Source organism: Chionomys nivalis, chromosome 20 (assembly GCF_950005125.1).
Source record: "Chionomys nivalis chromosome 20, mChiNiv1.1, whole genome shotgun sequence".
In the NCBI taxonomy this organism is placed as follows: Eukaryota; Metazoa; Chordata; class Mammalia; order Rodentia; family Cricetidae; genus Chionomys; species Chionomys nivalis.
The window spans coordinates 56962633-56985454 of NC_080105.1; the positions used below are offsets into that span (position 1 = coordinate 56962633).

Here is a 22822-nt window from a genome sequence, read left to right on the forward strand (position 1 = left end):
GTGGGGAGGGGTAGGGAAGGAACTTTGATTAACATGGGGGGGCTGGAAGAATTGTGTGCGATTCCAGCTGATTAAAACCCTGAGTGGCATCTGTTAAAGTTGCTGGAGAGGGATTGCTAGGTCACTGTAGGAATGGAAGCATGAGCCTCTCAGAGACGAGGATGGACACCGGCAAAGCCTGTTACTGATCTGTCTGGAGAAGGGCCAGCGCCAGTAGACTTTGACTTTAGAACCAATGAACCCACACTCCAGTCAGTAGACTGGGTGGGAGGCCTGGCCAGGGCTGGGGGGAGTCCCAACCTCAGCACTTTGTAGAGCCCTTGTCTCCTGAACAACTGGGAATACAGCTGTTGAGCCACGGAGCCCGCCAAAGAGAGATGGGGGTAGAGTGTTCTGAACTGCAGATGCATTGGCTCTGAAAAGAATTTCTGGCCTACTTTTTCTTCTTCTTTTTTTAATAGTAAGCATTTAACTGTTTAATTTCAGTTGTTTTTTTAAAATTCTGTAATTAGAAATTTGGTTATCTTTGGCCATAATATAGGTGACCCGACCTTACTTCTTTAGTTTATAAAATAACCCTAGTAGGGCCTTTACAAGAATGTTCAGTAAGCTAGCACACCACTTCAGATGTGAAGTTTAGCTTTCTGTTAATGCACACTATCATAATGAGACGCAATTGACTATGTCACGCCACACAAAAAGTTAAAGAAGTTTTTGTTCACTCCTCTAGATAGAAAATGCATCAACTCCATTTTGGTGATGAGAAAGGAAGGGCCTGCTCACGTTCATACCTGCCTCTGACAGGGTTCCCGTGCCCCTGTGACAGGATGCAGGGCTTGCTCACGCTCAGGTGTGTCTGTGATGGAACACAGTGATGTGGTTTCCCCATTACCTCCTTGCCCTGGATTGATATGGAACCAGGGTCCTCCCCCGGTGCCCACTGGTCTCCTGGACGTATGCAGTTTCCTCTTCCGAATTCATTTTTCTGATTTTACAGTATTGGGTTGAGGGTATGACATCGTCTCTGGAGGTCAAGGCCACCTTAAGTTCGCTGTCTGGACGTCTCGCCCTCTGTGGGGGTTGAGAAGAGAACAGACATGGTCTTGGTTTGATCTTCATGCTTTCTGCTAGATGGAAGGATTCCAGAAATGCTCCATCGGTGTGCTGGGTCCAGTAGCCAGGGTTGCCTGCTGGGGGCAGTTAGGTTTATTTGACCAAAGTTCAGGTTTGGAATGTCCAACTCCCAGCATCCTACTAGCTCTCCAGGTCCAGCAGGGTCTGTGCCAGGATCCTGCCTTAGGGACGACGTGCGAGGTGACGGTCACTCCACCTCAGCAGGAAAGGTATCACAAAGGGGAATCTGGAGAGGGCAGTGGATCAGGGCAGTGGAAACCATAGACCTTGACCTGGAAATTCCAGGCTGGGGTATAATGAGCGCAGCATGAGTGCAGCAGGCCGACAGGCGTGTGCTTCCCCGCCACATTGTCTGGACTTTCCTTCCTCAGCGTGCAGTGGGGCTCCCGGGCTCCAGAGGGTTTTTTTCTTGCGTTTTCCTTCCATACAGTAGCAGGCCCGTGGGAGACAGGGCACCCCCAAGGTTGTTGATATCTTTGTGATTTTGCCTAAATAAAGAGTAAGAGCAGAGGAAGGGACTGGGCGTGGTAGGGCACATCTGTAATCTCAGCACTCTGGAGGCTGAGGCTGGAGGATGGCCATGAGTTCAAGGTTGCATAGAGACTTCCTGGCCAGCCTGGGCTACAGAATGAGGCCATATCTCAAAAAACAAGCAAGCAAGCAAACAAACAAACAAAAATAAAACCAATAAAAACCAACTTGGAACACAAAGAGCAGGGGAAGGAAGGAAGCCAAGGAAGACCGGGGACACCCTGTATTTAACAGACATGTAGATAAGGGGTTTGCGGGATTTCCTTTTGTTTCACTTGGGCTTGTCTAATGGCCTCATCTTTTAAGGGCTTTGAGCTTTTGGGGGGCAGTTCCTAGTACTATGAAGGGTTAGGGGTGCTTTTTGCAACGGTAGCATTCGGTGGTACACGCAATAATGCCCCGCTCCCTGGACTGTGTGGAGGCATCCCCAGACCTCAATGTCTCCAGCTACTCCATGTCAATCACACATGTTTTTGTTGGTGACAGTCCCATGAGAACCTGTGTGTAAATTACCTCCTGTTCATAACAGGTGCTGGGGAGAGCGTGGTTTCTCTCCTTTCTCCTGTGTGTCCTCAGAATGTTGGATCCAGTCCCTTGAATGCAGGACAGGGCTTGTGCCCCTCTGTGCTTTTCGGATTCCTTTAAACAGAATTCTGTTTCCTGGCTCCGACCTTGCACAGCTGGACTACAGAAGCCCATCTGCCCTGTGCAGAGCTGAGTGACCGTCCTCCATGGAAGCCCCAGAGGTTTTATTTAGATAGCTGTGCCTTTCTGCCACAGGACAGGCACAGTCGCTGGGGAAGAAGCAGGAGGAATACTCAGTATTGTTAGGGGCTAAGGTCCAGGCAAGGACCCAGATGCCTCTGCGCTGACTTCCTTCATTCCAGCCGCCAGCCGTGGTGGGGCCTCTCCCAGAAATCTCACAGGAAGTGGTTCTCAGAAATGCTCTTTGGGTGCCAGGACCCTCTTCTCAGATTCTTGTCCCTGCTGTGTGGGGGGAGCACTCAAGACATCCTACTTTTTTAAAAAAATTTTTTACCAGCATCCTTGTGGCATGCTTCTGTTTTCAAAGTGAGTTGAACGGGCATCTTAGATCTTCCTTCCTGTGACCAGGAGGTCGCGTGTGATCTGTGAGGAAGTGGAAGGACACTTATATGCTGGGGACACCTGAGGACTAGGAAGAACGTGATAGATGACAGAGCAACAAGCCTTGGAGTCTGGGGGCAGAAGGGGCAAAACCAAGGTTTTCTTTAGGAATTCAGAATTATGCAACAGTCGTGCATTTGGCTGCACTGTCTGCCTGAGGCACCCATCCCTAGCAGGATGTGATGGATAGGAGGGGCCTGGAGGCGGCAGCCGTGTGTGTGTGTGTGTGTGTGTGTGTGTGTGTGTGTGAGTGTATGTATGTTTGTGTGTGTATGTGTATATGTGTGTGTTTGTACATGTGTATGTGTGTGTGTGCCTGCATATGTGTGTGTGTGTGTGTGTGTGTGTGTATGTGTTTGTGGGCGTTCGTGGATCTGTGTGGGGAAGGGAGGAGACCTGACTTTTCTAATCCCCAGCTGTAAGCATTGCTGGCAGAACACTGAGGCCTTAAGGAGAGTTCTGGGAATTTGAGAAAAAAATATCTTCTGCCTTTTCTTAGTTATTGGAGTGAAATGTACACAATAAAGCCTTTACTATTTGAGTAATTTTTAAGTGTCCAGCTCACTGGTTTTAGGCACATTCACACTGTTTCCCGGCCCTCACCGGCATCTGTCCCCGGAGCTCTGCATATCTAGGACATGGGGACTTCAGTGATCAGGTCTGAGTCTGCCCTTAGTCAACTAGTTACAGTGATGAAGGCAGAGGAAGCCTGGGGACTGAGGATGTGTCTTTGGGGAAGCAACAGGTTGCGGGCAGCATGCTAGCCACCGGTGCAGCTCCTCCCAGGTCTCAGTCACTAAAAGCTATGACTAATTCTCAACTGTAATCGGAGGAACTCCAAGAGCTAGAACAATCTGCAAATTATTACCTGAGACCCCAGGCTGTCCAACACGGTACGGACAAAAAGACTGATTTTTCTTTTTAAGTTTCAAAGTTTGTTTTATGATCTCAACTTAATTTCTAAAGAATCACCCATCTCATCTTGGTTTGCGGGATGCATTCGTTTGATTTAGATTTGCTAACCACTGCTCACTGAGACCTTCAAGATGTTAGTATGTTCTGTATAAATGCTTTGCATCTGACATTGTGTTCTTGTTTTCGACCTTGACTTGTTATCTATTGCTCTGCTAAAATGGACCTGAGTAGAGCCTGGGATTGAACAGTTTAAGAATGTAAATGAGGGGCAAAACCAGTTGTATTTTTTCAGTCACTAGGGGCATAGCTCTGTTCCCTAGTAAGCTCTGATGTGGGAGTCAGAGCCGTTGACTGAAAAGCTGTTCTAGTCCATATTTACTTTCATAATAAATTATGAATGATTTCGCTCTGGTAAATATTTTTCTTAACTTCTCTTGGAAATGGCAGGCTTTCCGATGCCACACATGGTTCTATAGTTACATGGCGTCATTTTGCTGATGAATCCGCCTGTTTGTCCTCGTGGGGGCTGCTGAGAGTCAGTGTGGGTTTCTTATGTCTCGGGAGGATTCCTCTGTCCTGGGGTTCCCAGGGACCTCTCCACGCCCCTGTTCAGCTGACTGAGGAAGCCCCACCGGTACCACATGACACCATCAACCCCAGCACCAATATCTTAGCGGCATACTGTGAAACCACAGCTCTGACCGAGGGTGGTTGCTTCTCTGCTGTGGTTTCTTCCCTCATTTTTCTTGTCTGACCATAAATGTGCAATGGTTTAGGTAGGTCTTTCGAAAGTGCCATTTATGGTCTACACAGTAGCAGCTGGGGTGCACCAACCATTGCCATCCATATACTTAAGAAGGTTTTAGTCCTATGCCGCTCACATTGGCGTGTGCCCGAGAAGCATGTCACCTCGAAATCTTCCAAATGGGTTCCCACTGCTTGTCACGTGCCGCGCCCGTGCGCCACCATCTTTGCAGGTGTTTGGTATTGGGCTGCACTCAGTACACACACTCTCTGTTTACATTTTGTCTGGGCTTTCAAGCACAGTTTTAAGGACACAAATCAGATGATGTTATCCTCGGCCAGTGATGTTTCCAAGGTGACGCCTCTGGCTTTGAGTTTTAGTACTGCATTTTTAGCAGCTGTCACATATAAAGAGTGAAACTCTCCTGTTTCTTTGCAAAACTGCTCTACAAGGGAGCCTGGACAGGAGCGCTGTTACATTGTAGTTGCCTCCTGGCTGTGGGGGTTTCATCTAACCACACAGTTTTTTTTCTAGTGTGCCCCATCCCAGACAAGCAAGGTGAACAGATTTGATGGCTATAGATAAGGACATTTTGTAGGATCTCTGGGATTGGGAAGTGGCAGGTCTTGAACCAACAAGACCGCCTACTTGTACATGGTGAGATTTGAGCCCACAAAAAGGAGCAACCCTTTGCTGTCTTCAGGATTTCCTGTCCTGGATCGGGACACTCACGTCAGAACGGCAGTGAAACTACCCACATGCCCAGACCATCACTGCTAGGCCCTCCCGATCGGTCCCTCGTCAGGCTCTGCCTCTCATGCCATGGCTTTCTTATCACCGTATTTAGTTCATATTACTTCCCTCTGTTGGCTTGCCAGCCTTGGCTTGGAGTTCTGTGGCCCTGTTATCTCCATGAACAATATACAGGTGCCTGTGGTCCAGGCTTTGTCGTCCACAAAGGCCATTCACTTCTCCCTTCCCTTTCAAAGATTGCGCGTGGTTGGCCCCTGAGGTGTTGGATTCACAGACATTCTTCTCCTCCCTCTTGACAGGAGGGGCAGGACTCCTGTTCACAGGCTCACCCTCAGAGGGAGGGTGAGAGAGCATGTGTTGCGGATCAGGCAACAGTTTGTGACTCTCCTGCATATCCTCATTTGCTGGAGTTCAGGTCGGCAGGATGGACGGTACGAAGCTTTAGAGTTAGACACTGGGCCAGTATGACTCCATGCATAAAAGTCTATATTTTTCCTCGCATAAATAAATATAACCACGAATTAAATAAGTATTAATCATGAGGAGAGTGTAAGCTATGCTGTATGGCAAGCAGGATAAAAAATTATCCACGAATTTGATGACAGCGGAATCACTAATTGACAATAGAATTTCCACAGAAGAAAATTAGACCCTTTATCATCTGTTGTGAAATAAGATCCACCACAGGCTTGTTGGTTTCTCCCTCTCTTCCCCTCGCTCCTCTACACCCCAGAGTAGAAGATGACATGATATTGGCAGTGATTTAAAATGTTTGATTGTCCAGTGAAAGACAGTGCGGTCCTCTAGCCACTGGCTTCATGAAACCCTCTTTTTGAGGGTTTCAGATTCCTGAAATATCTTCCTTGGTCAGGCTTTTTCTCTTTCCCCTTTCCAGTTTGCTACAGACCCAAGGCTCCTTAAAGGCTCAGCCAATGGAATGCGGAAGGATAAATAAGCCATTGCCTCTGCTCACTCCCGCTGTGTGTGAAGCAAGCCCCTTGGCTCTGCTGCAGTCACCTGTGGGACCCTCAGGTGTCAAAGATGGCCCTGCTGACGGGGAATCTTGACTCTGTATGGAGCTATAGAGCATCGTGTCAAACCAGGCCTTGGGCTTGGAATGAATGGTTCCTGTAATGTAAGAATGCAGAGCACACACCCTGGGTCACAGAGGGAAAGACACCAGGAATTCCCCAAGAGCCCCCAGATTCCACAGATTCCACATGGGATCCAGTTAGGGACTTCTCTGAAGGTATTATGTGGAAAAGGTGGTGGGATTTGACCTGGGGGTCAGATGTAAGAGAGCTGTCTGAATTCAGGGGGCGAGGCTGGGGAGGATGCTAGAGGTCTTGGGGGTGGGGGAGTTAAGAAGAGAGAGATGGGGGGAACAGAGAGGAGTGTGGAGCGGAAGGAGAAAAGAAGTTGGGAGCAAGCTTGGGTGTACACATTGTCACCTCATGGAGGGAGTGAGTTTTCTAAAGATGGAGGAGAGAGACGCCCGCCATCTCTTCATGCCTGGCTATGTAAAGCCAGCTCTTCCTTAAAGGACATCTGGGATATCTGTGTGGCCAGACTTGTGTTGCTGGTCTTTGAGATAATGGCTATGGGATTAGGTGAGGAAGAGAGAGAGATAGTTTGACCTCATGGGCCAGTGAGAACAGCGTGTGGGGGATGGGGAAGGTGGGCTTGTGTGAGCCTGCTGAAGGAGCTCTGTCTGAAGGTAGGGACTCGTCAAGCCCACTCCCCTGTCCCTGGCCAGTGACTCAACCGTCACAGGATGGATGATCACTCTAGGTCATGTCCACCCCGGGTCCCAGCAGACATTCGGAGCCCACCAGCTCATCATACATGTAGCCGTGTGACGGCCAGCGTCACATGACAACTGGTTATAGTCACATCTGTCTGCAGCTGGAGATGATGGAGCTCTTGGCCATCATTACTTGTTCCCTCTGGGGCGTCCTCTTCCCCAGGAAGAACATTGGATGTCCGCCCCCATCCAGTGGGAACGAGGGAGGAAAAGCAGGGAAAATGAGTCAACGGAGTTGCACGATGAGGAAAGTGGGACAAGAAGTGCAGTCACATGCTGGTCGTCCTCGAAGCCAAGCCTACACCCTCGTTTCCACAGTGCGGTGGCGGTGGGAACCCACATGGGTTCTGCAACTCGGTTTCAAATGAGAACCAGATGGAGCAGGGATCGCGCAGGCAAAGCCTTAGTCATATTATTGGGGGGCAGGGAGAAGGCGCTGAGCATTAGGAACTCAGTCGGTTTGCTAATTTTTAATTTTATTTTTGCCAAGAATGTATCAACGCTTGTAGTTGTTGTCAAACCAGAGCGGGGTTGTTTGTAAGTTTTCAGGGCAGTCATGGCTGCTCTCTGCCGGCCTTCCATTATCAAAGGAGACAGAAGTGGTGTTTTACTGAACTTTAACATTTTGCTGAGTTTAGTAAAGTGATATTTTACTAAATTATCCTTTAATTGAATGAAGAAATAAAGAATGTTTTTCATATCTCTGGAGTGTGGTTTCTGTCTTAATTTAGTTAAGCAAAACTAAATGACAGAACACTGCAGTAAGGGGAAGCGGAGGGGGTCACAAGCCCATTGGACTGCAGGGGACAAACTAACTGTCAATCTACCAGGCGTATTTTTGGAAGTTCAAAAATGCTGTGCAAATGTCAGCTCTTTCATTGGTTTGTGCTTTGGAGTGGTGGGAGAGAGCTTTGAGCTTCCCATAGGCTAAGCACAGACTGTGCCCATGTCTTATACTCCTGACCCTCTTTCGGCTTTTTATTTTGGGACAGAATCTCCATAAATTGTCCAGGTTGACTTTGAGTTTCACTGTGTAGCCCAGGCACACTCTGAACTTGGGATCCTTCTTCCCTGGCCTCCTGATTAGATGGGATCAGAAGCTTGTGCCATCAAGCCCGGCTCAAATCTAAGTGATTACTATTGATGCTGTGATAGCTGACTTATATTGTGATATCTATTTAGATATTCATTTTCTAATCCTGTGCACAGTTGAGGGTAAAGTTCATGGACATTTCCAGGTTTGTGTAAGGTTGTACCCCTGACCCTCCCACCCACAGCACACGAAGGCCCTGCTTTCTGCTGAGTTCCCTTCATTTGTGCATGCTTTTCAGTCTGCTCCAGTAGTTCTGAAATACATTTCACCCTTCATATATTTCTTAGATCCCTGAGGAAGTGCCATGACAGGAAGTGCAGTAGGCTAGCCGCCTCCCCCCCCCCCCATGAATACTTTGACATTTTGCGCAGGACAGGGAATGTGGGAAGGAATCTGAAAGATAAGCTGTTTGGGCTTGGCAGAGCTCCACATGGCCCTATTTGGTGGGATGCGGAACACATAAAAATTGTTCAAGCGGGGATGTTGAATGTCCACTGCCATCAGAAGCAAAGGACCAGCTCATCCTGTGTGCTCCTTCCAAGTCTTGTGCTGATGGCACGCGGGTCACAGCCGATCCGTGGGACAGACTGTCCATCCCTCTGCACAGTAGTGTGGCAGCTGGCATGTATGCTGATACAGCAAGCATGTTGCCACTTGTCTGCATGTGGAGTGTCTGTGATATTAAAAAGGGCTTCTTGGTGTCTTCAGCTCAGGGACAACCTAGAAGAGCCTTCATTTCCCTGAAGTTCTTTGACCTCCATCTCTGGCATCTTCTTCTTTGGCAGGGACAGTGTGGGCTGTGAACTCACTGTGTGTTTTCAACCTAGCGTATTTGACACCATTAAGTTGCTGGATCTACTTTCTGGAAACCTTAATGGGAGTGATAGAGAAAGTTTTACTAATGTAAATGGTTTTCACCTGTCCCTAGAGGTTTGCAGGGCAACTCAAGGAATATGAAAGGTATTTATCTGGGGATTACATCTTAGAGCCTTCTGCATTCCTTGAATATTGTGCCCTCTGCTTCTGTTTAACGCTGTCTCTGCTGTCGAAGCTTGTGTATGCCCACATCTGAAGGGTGACAATGGGGACTGGCTACACTTTTTGTTACTGTGACCAAATACCCAGCAGGAAGCAACTTACAGAGAGCAAGGGCTGGTTTTGGTTCACAGGTCCAAGAGACAGTCCATTCTGGAGACAGCGTGGCAGCAGATGGCTCCACAGTGACAGGAACATAGATATAGGACTCTTCACATTCTGGTGGAACGAGAAATAGACAGAAAGAAGCAGAGCGGAGCTGTGAAGCCTCCAGGTCCACTCCTAGCAATCCACTTCCCTCATGAAGGACCTGCCTCCTAAGGACTCCATGCCCTACCCAAACAGTGCCATCAGCCGGGGACCAAGTATTCAAATACCAGGGCACTAGAGACGGGTTTTGCTCTCCAGCTTCTCCGTGGACAGCTTTTCATGCTCTTGTTCTGGGCTGCAGGATGTGTCTGGCGGGAGGTGACAGACAGAACTTTCAGGAGGGATGCGGTTTTCGTTCAGTTCCCTCCAGTTCCCAGACCCAACACATGTATCCTTATTCACATAGAAAATCTTTATCTTATTTTAGACACCAGGAAATCTTATTATCAAATTCTGGTCCCCAGAAATCACTTCAGAAGAATTGACTATTCTAATTACATCTAAATTACAATACACTTTTCAGAAAGAAAGAATGAGGAGGAAGAGAAGAAGGTTTGGAGGTGAGAAGTTGAGGTTGAGACACGGTCTCTCTCAGTAAAGTGTGACTGTTTTTAGTTGAGTCCCCTCTGTGGTGCTTGTCCCTGGGTACCTGGGTTATCTTGTTTGTGGATGGCCAACTTCTGTGAGAGAGGCCAAGTCTCACATGGCCTATCCTTTGAGATTATTCAGCCACATTCCAGGGCCTCAAGTGGGCAGCATTCCTGACCAACTTCCTCCTGCCGGCCTCTCATGGGAAGACAGAGCAGGATTAAGTCTAATTGACCCTAGGAGGGGAAGAGACTGTGCAGTTCACAGAATGTTCCAGTTCCTCCCGTTCTAGAATCTGAAACAGATGGGCTTGGGAGCTGGTGCATGTGGCCCAATGTGCTCCACACACGGAGAAGAATGAGCAGGGCCTCAGAAGGTCCCTCAGATCCAGAGCCAAGGGGGCACTGCTGGGCTCACAAACCACACGTGTCTTTTCATTGTGCTGAGGGACCTCAGGAAGTCATGAAGTTTGTGATACCACCCTCAACATGAGACAGTCCTGATAACCTGGAATCTATGTAAGCCATAGAGTCATGGGCCCCTTGCAAGCCTGACATGTTGCCATGCATGGATAAGACTGTGTGAACAAGGATTTTGTTTCAATTAGTTATTTCAGAAGTAAATGCCAACCCTGACTGAAAGGGTACGATGTGTATTGGTTTTAACTCTATGCCCTGGAATTGCAGCAGAATAGCCCCCTGTGTCTGGTGAAAGCCAGCTAGGGCCACTTCATAAAAACGGAAATCATTAAGGACCAGAATAAGAATAGCGACATTTCAGACTAAAAATCCTGTTTAACAAAGCAAACAAGCATCACATGATGGGTGGCTGTTTTTTCTAAAACCTGATGGTTGTTTTCAATCAAGTCAATTACATAAGATGCAAGGCCACCCAGAATACAGCACAGCGTAGTCTCAGACTTGTCTCTGTGGGTTTGGTGGTGTTTACCTGCAATCCCAGCACCAAGAAGGTTGAAGCAGAGGTATTTAGAGCTCCAGGCTAGCCTGATTATAGAGAGAGAAAGACTATGTCTCAACCTTAACTTCTCACCTCCAAGCCTCCTCCTTCTCTTTCTTCTCCTTCTTACTCTTTTTTTTCCCCTGAAAAACATAGTGTAATTTAGATGCTATTAGAATGGTCACTTATCCTTAATTGCTTTTTAGGGACCAGAATTTGGTAATAAGATTTCCTGTGTGTCTAAAATTTCTAAAATACAGAAACTTCCTATGTGAATAGAGATACATGTGTTCGATCTGGGATCAGTCATTTTCGTGTAATTCAGAGTCTAGGCTGTGAGGAAAGGGCACTCTACTTCTTTGGTTTAGTTTTCAAATTCTGTCCAGAGTTCTTAAGACCTGAAGTAGGTTCCAGACAAGATGCCTACCAGTTAGTTACCCACTTGGCTTTCACCATCTCCACCCAGGGTGAGGGTTAGGGTGTCCTGTGTGCTCTGGGAGATTTGATGTGAGTTCGATGAACTCCTTCAGAGTGAAGGGAACTGAGCTTCCTAGACGGCAGCAGCATTTCAGACAGAAAATCCCCAGCCTCATCACATTGCTGTCTTTGGCTTGTCTTCCAGTGTGGTGTTTCATAGGAACTACCATTGTCTTTTCTGTAGAAATTCTGGTAACCTCAAGCTGTTGTTGACCCTCTGTTAAGTGTGGGTGACTGGGAGCCAAGTCTTACAGGGGCCCTGCAGTCTCCTGCCTGGTTAATTTCTCTGGGTGAAATCGATGGGGACAGGATGAGACTAAGCAGAATTTAATGAGTGGAGTGAACTGCCCTTGCTTCACAGCACAAGGTGTGGGGAATGGCAGATCCCAGGGAGGAGGATGGCCCACCACCGTTGGGACTTGGAGTTGCCTGCCTCCTGGTGTCCATGATGCTGGAGCTGAGATAGACTCAACAATGGTGACATGCCACCAGTTCATTAATTAGTGACATCTGTAGTGATGAATGGCAGGCCACTTCCCACCACCTGGCTAGCTTTACCCGAAATAATTACATGGAAACTGTATTCTTTTGAATACTGCCTGCTCCATTAGTTCCAGCCACTTATTGGCTAGCTCTTACATATTGATCTAACCCATTTCTAATATTCTGTGTAGCACCACGAGCTGGCTTACCAGGAAAGATCTTAACCTGCGTCTGTCTGGAGTGGGAGAATCATGGCGACTGCCTGACTTGGCTTCTTTCTCCCAGCATTCTGTTCTGTCTACTCCACCTACCTAATTTTCTGTCTTATCAGGGCCAAGCAGTTTCTTTATTAATTAACCAATGAAAGTAACAGATAGATACAAGACCCACCTCCATCAGATATCCTCTATTACTGCAGGCTTTATTACCCAAGTAGGTTTTGGGTAAAACAGCTCCTCACTAAAGTCAGGGTGTAGCTAAAGGCTCAGGGTATCCCAGAGTAAATCAGCATGTCACGGGACTCAGGTAGTCAGAGGCGAAGACAGTTAAGGCAGCCTGTCTGTGGAGTCCCACGGTGTTTTCTCTGTGTGCTCTGGACAGTCCTTTTTCAGTTCAGGGTAAAGACTTAGCCCTGGTGGCAATGGAAATCCACATTCAGAAGCAGACAGAGCACAGGGAGCGATCTGAAATGTCAGGAGGGCCATGAGAGTACACTCTGAAATAGCCAGGCTGTGAGTCAGCTTGAGGAACAGATCTTGACCGCTGGGCTTTACTTGGATCACTGTCAAGTGTCCCCATGTCCAAAATATAAAATTAAGAACAGCTCACTGTCTTGGAGGCACTTGTTCAGCTTTAACTCATAAAATAAGTGTCTCCAGATGGGGTTGTTTTGGGCAGAGGATCTCCATGGTGATGCAGCCTCAAGGATGCTGTTAAAAATATAGGCTTCTCGTGAGCCAGGAACTATTAATAGAATACTTTTATTTTGAAGGATCTGTTGCCACCTGAAGCAGACTATGGGTCTAAATTTTATTTCTGAACTGACACAGTCTTTAATAAAGCTTGCTGAATGGTTCACTCTGTATCCTCCCCACCCCCCTTTAGCCCCATGCTGCTGTCTATAATGGTTTAAAACTTGGATTCTGCCAGGGGCGTTGTAAAGTGTGGTGTGTACGTCTTTTCTTCTGTTGGCCAATTAATGTCCTGGATGCTGGGCTGGGTTCTGATTTCGATCTCATCTTAGCATGCTACATTAAACTGCTTCCTTTCATCTCCGTACCTGTGGGATGGAGGTGCTTTTGAGATGTGATGATTACCGACTTCTCACTGGGCATCTGAGCGCGTTCCTCTCTCCAGCTCTTGTTGATGTGTATTAGCAGACAACAACAAAATGTGTTTTGCAATAGAGTGTTCTTTAATGTCCAGGCTTTCATTGACCTTTTTTTTTTTTTAAGATTTATTTATTTATTTATTATGTATACAACATTCTGCCTCCATGTATGCCCACATGCCAGAAGAGGGCGCTAGATTTCATTACAGACGGTTGTGAGCCACTATGTGGTTGCTGGGAATTGAACTCATGACCTCTGGAAGAGCAGTCAGTGCTCTTAACCACTGAGCCATCTCTCCAGCCCATTGAATTTGAATACCCGGGCTTGAAGACCAGCTCAGTCACTCACTATTCTTTCTCTAGTCTCTTGCACACCTCTAAGTCCCTGCAAACACAAGGGCCAAGCAGAACCCATTTTATGGAGCCCTTGCTCTTAGGTGTGAAACTCCTAATTTCTTTGCCTTGCAACACTGTTCACATAATCCCCAGGTGAGCCCATTTCTAACAGACAATGGACAACCATTCTAGTGACGTGTGTCATTGAGTCCAAGGCCGCTGAGGGTTTCTCTATGGAGTGTGATTCATCATTAATCACCTCCAGGCTCTAGTGCTGCTGGGTCTCACGAAGGGTGATCGCTGGGACTTGCCTCACAACTGGATGAAGATGCTGATGTCTGCCATAATTCAGATCTTTGTAAAAATGACATTTCTTTATTTACTATGGGTAGAGTTGTGTGCCTGTGCCTTGGCACTCATATGGTAATCAGAGGACAGCTTGCCAAAGTGGGCGCTGTCCTTCCACTGTGTGGGTCCTGGGGACTTGGACCCCAGCAGTCGGGCTTGGTGACGAGTGCCTTTGTCCTCTGACTCACCGTACTTTGACCTCCTGTTTAAACTTGCTGTCTTTCTTTCTTTCAGGGTGACTACGGCTGTGGCGGCTCTGGCTGTGGGAAATGTGACTGTCATGGCGTCAAGGGACAAAAGGTGAGTGGGTGCACGTCATGATCTTTTTCTGAATGCCGCCCCTTCCCCCAAATCATGAGATTGACACTATGATTAGCAGCCCAGGGCCAAGCCACTTCCTGCTTTCTCAGTCTCCCCGAGTAGCACAAGGGAAGCAAAATTTAACAGTGTTCTGAGCAATGTTACCACCATTAGCAGGTGTTGTCCAGGCACCATCGTTATTGGTGGCAATGAGCGTGGAGAGTCCGGATAGCGTCCCTGTGCTGGCTGTAGAGGAGCAAGGGGGCCAGCACGGTATCTTTGTACTCAATGGTCCTTTTTGGAATTGATGGATAAGGGCTAAATTTAGCCTTTTTTTTTTTTCTGGTGTCTGTGGTCATTGGTCCTAAATGACACACAAATGTCTTCAGTTCCCAAGGGCATCCCTTTGATAGTCTAACATGTACACACATTAAATTCATTTTGATTTGTTGTTCTTAGAAATAGGGTGGGAGCAACATAGAACACACACATGAGAGAGAGAGAGAGAGAGAGAGAGAGAGAGAGAGAGAGAGAGAGAGAGAAAGAGAGAGAGAGAGCCATAGCCACCTAAGTGGGAGAGAATGTCCAAGCCTGAGAAAGGTTGCGATCGGTTTCTGAGATGAACGTGCTTTCTGGTGTCCCCCAGGAACACTCGGATATTCCCTTCTTTGGAAACTGGACTATCTGGGGCCAATGGCCACCTTGCTTTGTGCTGTGTCAGGCGCTCCCTGGAGATGGGATGAGCAGACTTTGTCTCCCATTCCTGAGGTAGATCTGAACACTGTCATCATGCAGCCAGTACAATGCCAGGCAACCTGCCGTTTGACTCTCGCTGACTTTCAGAGTCAGCCTGAATGGTTTATTTCCCCAGCTGCCTGGAAGATCTCTCTTTACTCAAGTTAGGTAACTGATTTGGCCTGCATACAGTGGCTTTGTGTTCTCAGGGCTGGCCTTGTTGGGAATGCTATCTTAAACTGATAGGGCCTGGATATTCTTGCTTGATAAGGTGTCCCTTTCTTAGCCCTTGGGGTGGTAGAGGCACCCCAGCATCTGGCATCTACTTCATGTCTGCACGTTAAGCGTGTACGCATTGCTGGAAGAGGGCTTGCTTAAGAAGCCTTTCTAGTCCCTTGACCAATGCAGTCCTCATTTATACAGAGCTACCGCTGTTTCTCACCCTGCAATGTCCAGAGAAGGAACCTGTATAAAACTAGAGGGTAAGAGGCTGCTCCTCTACAAAAAGTCCCAAGCAAGAGGCCAGATTCCAGAAACAGTGGAGAAAATACATCGCTGTCCTGACAAGGGAGTACCCTGTGGTCAGGAGCTAGAAGGGACAGCTTCCCTGGTGAAGCAGGATTAGGGCCATACCATGTTCCCTGCACCTGGCCTGTTTGCATATCAATTAGACTCTGGTGTCACACACGGGTGGAAAGACTTGTTAATTTATTTTCATTAATCACCGGAAACTGCCTATGCCCAGTAGGTGAACATTATCATAGAAACGCTTTGTCTTTCTGCCTAGGGATCCATGCAGGGGGCCTTCCTGCAATCCTGGGTGCACTGAGAGTCTTAATTCAGTTATGCCGGTATCCCATATCTTCATAGAAGACTTTAACCCAGCGCTTACCCAGACCCTTGCCAAAGATGTGGGAGGAAACACATTACCCTGTCGCTACTCATTACACTGCCTCTGATTCATGGCCCCTCTCCACATGCTTAGTCTGTGTGCTGCGGAGCTGGTGTCGTCATGGAGAATGCTCCCTCTCTCTGCTGTCTCTCTGTCCAACATACATGTGGTATCAGGACTGAACGGGCCGGCCTGGAAGCAATTTTTCTACTTCTACCTTGGAAATCTGGGAAGCATTTGATGTAGCGTTTGAGGCGAGTTTGCACAGGACAGGTTTTTCCCTAGTGGGCAGATGTCTTGTGGCTTGACTAGCCGCTGAGCCCCCATGGGTGTCTGATACACTCGCTCAGGTCCCGTTTGACTTACCAGACATCGTCCCACAGACGACAGCTGCTGCTCACAGGCAGTAGGGCTAGGCTTAGGTGTGTCAGAGTGGAAAAGAGAAGGAGAGGCCGGGTTTCCATATCCACACGGCTCATGCATGATGCTGAGCACTTTCTCACGGGTTACCACGACACTTGCCGTGGAAGAAAACAGCTAGTGTGGATCCTCGACTTGGTCACTACATTTTGAATGACAATTGTGTGTGCATGTGTAGGTCCCTGTGTGTTTAGGGATGTCTTGCAGTTTCCTTGGTCTTTATACACTTAGTGTGGGGAGCACACTGCTCCATTGTGACAAAGAGAGATGCCCCTGGATATAGCTAAGTATGTCTTGGGGAAGGGGGTCAAGACCTACTGGGTTAACCCAGTCTTGACAGCTGCTAGTCGGAGCCCTGGGTGGTTTCGTTCGCAATGTCAGGGTAAGACACTTAGTTGAGCCTCTTCAAGATCTATGCTGCCCTCTGAGCTGATAATGGAGGGAAGAGTGTCTGGAGGATACCTTAGAAGAAGCCCTAGGCTGTGGGCAGCCCTTCCAGGTCCTGTTCAGCAAACAGACCGCAGGGGGTCATGCTGTGACAGGGAGCTGGCCAGGTAGGCCCTGTGTCTGTGGTCCAGTTTCTCCCCTGAGAGTCCGGTTATGGGGATCCTGCCCAGAGCGATTTCATTCAGTTGATCTTGGAAAAGCTCATTCCTTACACCAAGGCAATCAGTTTAGAGTATACCTAGAGGTGCAGAGCTGTACCCCTCTCTCGGTGAGAATTCCCATAAAAAACACCGGCACACAGGTGATCTGGAAGGGAATTCACGGCTCTGATTGAAAACCAGCGAGCGACCCCCCTCATTACCCATTGGGCATACAGCCTCCTCTGCTTCCCCGGGCAGCAAATGTGCCCTTATCATATCTACAGGCAGGACCCAAGTGTAAGACCATGGCCATGACCTTCTTCCAACTCCCTTGGAAGATGTGCTGTCCCTATACATTCTACAGGTTCCTTAGAGCTCAGGTGGGCTTGCCTCTGTCTGTCTAGGAGTGCGATACTGGCCAGTTTGTGTTTGGTTGTGCTCTTCTGGTTGCTCAGAGAATAGTGTCTAAGCCATGCAATGTAGGAGCGAAGACCTCTCCACAAGGAGCGCTCACTCTAGTCACAGCCGACCCTAAGAAGAGAGGTGGAATTTTCCATCCTCTCAAATCTAAGAGCTGTTTTGCACTGCCTGTCTCCCATCCCTTCAGGGCCAGAGGTTGCCATGTCTCCTGTCTCAGAACCGGAAATTCTCTGACTCCAAGAGCGTCGTGGCTTGCATTCTAGTCATTTTTGAGCTATGCTGTGATGATCAGAAAAAATCCCTCAGGCCATAACATCACTGTTAAGATACTGGACTCTTCCTTTGCTACATCACAAACACAGGCTGCGCTCTGAGTCATCGTTAGGTCGGAGGTGACATTCTCTTCCGAGGCAAACACTGCACTTTATCAGTATTTTTGGAGAATTCAGTAATCTTCCACTTATAAATGTATTCAATTCTGTTGATTTTTTTTAAAAAAGAAAACATTTCAGCCACGATTTTATTGTGAAATATAAACGTACAAGCATGTTTTTTTATATTCTGCTTTACATACGGGTTAGTGGCTCCCTTTTTATTCCTTGTTATTCTTTGTGGTTGTGCATAACTGAATAAACTGAGACCCTTAAGGGTGACAAGACAAGATTACCTTTTTATGGGTCATAGAGTATTGTAAATTTATTTCCCATAAATTAAGCTTCACCAAGTATAGTGTTTAAATGGTAGAGGAAGCCCATTGCTTCCCAGGCAATACATTCTTTTGTGTAGCTGGTGAAAGATTTTTGTGAAGATTCTTTGAGACTCTGAGCCAGTAAACTGATTTGAATAAACAACAGGTTATTCATAAGAGTAAGTAAATTGACTAAATACTTTCTTTGAGAAGATGCTTCATCAAGTTTTAGTAGAATCTAGTTTATTTCAAAAAGAAAATCCATTTTTTTATTTTCATTGTATAAAATCAAGCTGCATGAAAGAAATGCTACTACCCACTGTAAAAGACTTTCTTACTATGTCCAAGGCCAGTAAGTGCCCCTAGTGTCTCTAAGATTGCCCCGAGTGTCTCTAAGATTGCCCCGAGTGTCTCTAAGATTGCCCCGAGTGTTTTTGAGTCTGGCAGGACATCTTTTTGTTTACCAGTGTTGGGAACAGTCTGGAGGTAATGCATCCTGTGTAGAATTTCCCTGGATGTGGTCTTTACCAATGATGTTGGTCCATGTCCTTTGGTTTAGGAAGATTCCGAGGACAGTTTGGGAAATGAGCAAAACACACGTTTTTTGCGCAGGTGGCTCAGAACTCTGCTGTGGGTTCCTCCGTGTCACAAGGTGTGGCTTTTATCAGGTGGCTCAGGAGAGTTGCTCAGACCAGCATGTACCCAGAGCAAGCATGAATCCCGCCCCAGAGGGGTGTGCCCATGTGGCACGGCGGCAGTGCCAGTATTTTTAGAGTTGGGATAAGTGTGAGGAACATTCAGTTGCTGGCTCAACTCATGACAGGTTCACAGACTGCAGACCAGCCTCACACCCAGCTAAACTCCTCCATTTAGACAAAGTTGGAGACCAAGCCACCAGCTCCCAGGACCCAGGCTGAGAGACATCAGACTGCTTGTCAATCCTGGAGGAAGTGTGAGCCTGGGCGTGATTGGGAGGCCTTTCTGGAAGCATCGGTCATTCACTTCTAGTTTATCTGTGATTTTGGCAGCCATTTCCAGAATCGTTATTCTGTGACTTCCAGGAGAAGCTGGTTCCCGTATCCGGTGTCCCAGCTTCCCTGAACAACTCAGTGTTCTTCTGTTGCTAAGCACTCTTCCTGCTGAGCATCTCCATCGAGTGCCGCCCAGGCTCCCCTCCTTGCCAGCACTCCTTAGTTAGGTATCATGACAGGGGGTGCTGTGTGAAATGTCACTGCGTTTCTGAGAGTGTGGGGCTCCGGGGCTCCACTGTGTCTGGCTCCAGGACTCTCGGCCATGCATGTTTGTCTATAGGCTCTGGGGATGTTCTCTTCCCGTTTGGTGGGTGATATGGGCCAGCATACACTCTTCCTTTTCCATGTGTGTCTGGTGTCTTGTCATGCCAAGATTTTTTCCAGATGTCCCGATTTCCTATTTCCTCACACTGCTCATGAATCATCCTCTGGCTCCCTGATCGTGAGAATCAGCATGGATTCCCACAGCCACCTACTTTTGTCTTTTTTTTTTTGGGGGGGGGGTGACTTTTAAAAGGATTTTATGAAAAGTGCCGGAATCCCAGGACACATAGCACAGCTCACCACAGGGAAGATGCTAAAAGGGATCCGTGCTCGTGTGGGTGTGTCTCATCCCGCCCACTATGTCCTGTTATGTCTCCTTGGTATATCAGTACCCTTTAAGGGACCTCGAGTTGCTTCTGCCACCGCTCACATTCATCTGCCTAGCTCTCAACCTTAGCTCCATGTGCCCCCCTGGCCGTGTGCTTCCGAGGTCGTTACACTCTGGGCTAACTCTCCACAGCTCTCCACTTGCAGCTGTTTGGAATGTACCCCCTCCAGCACAGCTTGGACCATAGTAAGTGCATTTGGTTCCCATGTTCTGAAACAGCAGCAGGAAATTTAATGCCTTGAAATTAGGTCCAGGGGTTGGCTCGAGATTCTGGCTAAGAAGCCCATGGCCCTGAACGTGATATATAGTCCTAGATCTGAAACGTTCAATTTCATGCCTGATTGGAAGTGGGCTTTCCTGGGAGATTGTTCATGGGATTCCATCCCAGAGCAAGTCCTCAGCAGCCTCGTATCCGGTGGCTTCAGCATCCTGGCATTTCACATGAGGCCACACTGTGCGTGGGGCAGGGGTTTTGCGGTTCTTGTCTTAGCCATACATGGCCAAGTTACAGTGTTTTCTTTTTTTATATGTGTGCCCAACACAACACTGGCTGACGGGAAAGGAGTCTTTGAAAGGGACAAAATGAGGTTTTTATGTTTTGATTAAAGATCAAAGATCCACCATAAGTCCCGACAAATGAAAATGCCCCTGGCTTTCCCTCTTGTGTGTTGGTTGCTGTCACGGGTATGTAGCCTGCTTCCAGGCAGCCGTCAGGCTGATGACGGAGCATGGATGTTGGAAGCGACACCCTTGGAATGACATTAACAGAGCCCTGGATCCTTGTGAAGTGGTTGGGGCACAGTGGGCAATTAAACAAAGGGAGAATTAGTCAGAGGTAATGAGCATGCCAGATGACTTTGGGGAAGTGGTCCCTCTTGTTCTGTTTCCCGTTTGGCAAACCCATTATGATGTCAAAGGTACACCTCAACTCCATGTCCACCTATGGCTTAGTGTACCTCCTGGTAACTATGTGATTTTGTAATAATATCATGCTTATCTGATTCCACTTTAATCGACTCAGTTTCTTCCCAAGAGGTTCTGGTGGTGTTTGGGGGCCAATGTCCAAGGCATTGCACTGAGGCTGTCCCTGGCAGCAAGTCCCTCAGTAGGGTTATCCCCCAGTTAGTCCTGCTTATAGACTCATCTGCTAGCAGAAGAAGAATACTTTCAGGAGTGGGTGCTAACTGGGACTTTATCATGTATTTCCTGGGACCCCGAAGGCTCGTCCAGTGTCCTGCTGAAGCATGTCACACCTAGAGGTCAGCTCGTGGCTCTGGGTGAGAGGTTCAGAGGTGGCGTGAATTCCAGGGTCTAAATTACCTGGCTCCAGGATTGATTTGGACATGGCTTCCTCTGGAAGATTAACCCTCTGATCCAGAAAGTTTCTGAGCAATCCAGCCCTTTCTCCCTCTCCCCTCTGCAGGCTCTCTGTGCTCCCCGGGGCACTGGTTACTAAGACAGGCAGCCCTTATCCGAGAGCCGTAGTGGAAGGAAGGAGTGCGATCTGGTAACGATACAGAGATGCTCCAAGCTGGGCACGATGCTCTGACTCAGAGCAGAAGAGCTGGAGAGCTAACAGTGCAAAGTTGATATGGAGGCAATTCAGCTGTGTGCTAGCACACGCCTGAAACACAGCAGCCTGCTCAGGCGTGACACTCGAGTGGCCTCACTTCGCTTCCCCACTGCACACCAAGTTTACTCTCCTTGAGGAAGGATACATCTTCAATATGGGAGCTTGTTTTAAAGCAGGACTGCCTTGCCTCACCGTACTGAGTCACGCTGATCTAATCAGACCTTCATTTTATGGGTGAAAGGAAGGGCCCCGAAGACTCTTCTCCCTAGACTGTGCTCTTATTCAGAATGTTGGGATGTTTTCTCCAGAACCATTCCTGCTGGTTTGAGGCATTTTATAAACAATGATTCATCCCCATGGGTGATGCGGGCAGTGCTCTCCACTGTGTGTCCTGCTGATAAGGAGTAGAAGCCCCAGGGGAGTGGTGTCTTGCTCAGAGGTCCTTGTTGCAGAGAGAGGTCCACACTGCCCATTCCTGGACCACACACAGCCCTGGGAACAGACTGGTGCAGACAGCATCCCGTAACCTTGTTCAGGAGGGCGCCCTCCTCCTGGGCTCATCATCCTGCTTAGACTGGGGACAGTTACTCCTTCTTCTTCCAGAGACAATGAGGGTAGTTAATTGAGCATCTTGTTTGCCAGGGTAGAAGCAATATACAGTTGAGGGGACTTCCAGCCGAGCTAATCATAACATTCTCGCATCTGATGGCGGTTAAATTGATGTTTTTCTTTCTCATGGGTTTTTCAGTTGCTTGTCTCTATTGAGGAGCAACATAGTCTGGGGCCCTGGTGATTCCAAGGCCTGATGATATCAGCTGAGGCCTGAGCTGATGCTGATGCGAGGGGAATTTTACAAGTTTGCTTCCTGGGCCCCAGACCATCTCATTACCTATCTTTATGAAATTCTCTTCTGTTCCTCCCTGAGTTACTGGTCCTTTCACAGTCTTCTCTTCCTCCTTTGCACCCTCATAGCATAGGCTCACCTGGTCTAGTTCCCATGTCCCAGAATTCTTTCTTGCTCCTGACCTATGGCTGAGGGCCAAAGAATAGGGGTGGTCTATTTGTGGGTGAACACCAACTGGGTGGGGAGCCCCAGAGCTGTGGCCAGAGGTGCCAGTGAGTTCTGTGGGGTGAATATCAGGAAAGGGGATCAGGGACCCTGACATCTTATGTAGTACCAGGATCATTTTCTTTGTCCTGGTCTGTCAGGATGTTGTAACAAAAGACCCCAGGCTAAATGACTTGTAAACATAGTTTTGCAGGCAGGAAGTCTAAGGTCAGGATTCCTTGTCTGATGACAGCCTGCTTCCTCACAGGCAGGTGTTCCCATTGTGTCCTCAGGGTGGGCGAGGCCAGGAGCTCCCTGGGTCCCGAGAGTTTCGGTTCTCTGGTGACCTCACCACCTTCCAAAGGCTGTCCCCATGTCCACACCACACATGGGGACTAGAGCTCCACACATAAGTCCTGCATTCGGATGCAAGGTCTACCTGGGGAAGAGGATGTGTCTGTCCTCAGTGCACCTGCACCCTGAGGCGGACAGTGCAGAACAGCTGCTCGCTCAGCCTCGCAGCCAGGTGTGGACCTCTGTCTCCTACATTCCTCCCCGGTGACTCTCACAGGAGATATGGCTGACCCCTCAGTTCCCTCCTGTTTGACTTGGGTCTTCCAGGAGTGTCACAGAAGACATTAGCCTGGCCTG

General features: G+C 48.1%; 1 protein-coding gene across 2 annotated transcripts in view; it reads left to right on the plus strand.

The window, feature by feature from the left end:
* Nucleotides 1–22822, plus strand: part of Col4a1 (collagen type IV alpha 1 chain) — a 114673-nt gene that overhangs the window by 33073 nt on the left and 58778 nt on the right. For both annotated transcript variants that reach the window (XR_009055676.1, XM_057752426.1), the window contains exon 2: nucleotides 14060–14125. Coding sequence is in view for 1 of the 2 variants with exons in the window: in XM_057752426.1 (XP_057608409.1) it covers nucleotides 14060–14125 (66 nt within the window). In the remaining variant the exon portion in view is untranslated. The remainder of the gene's footprint in view (nucleotides 1–14059; nucleotides 14126–22822) is intronic.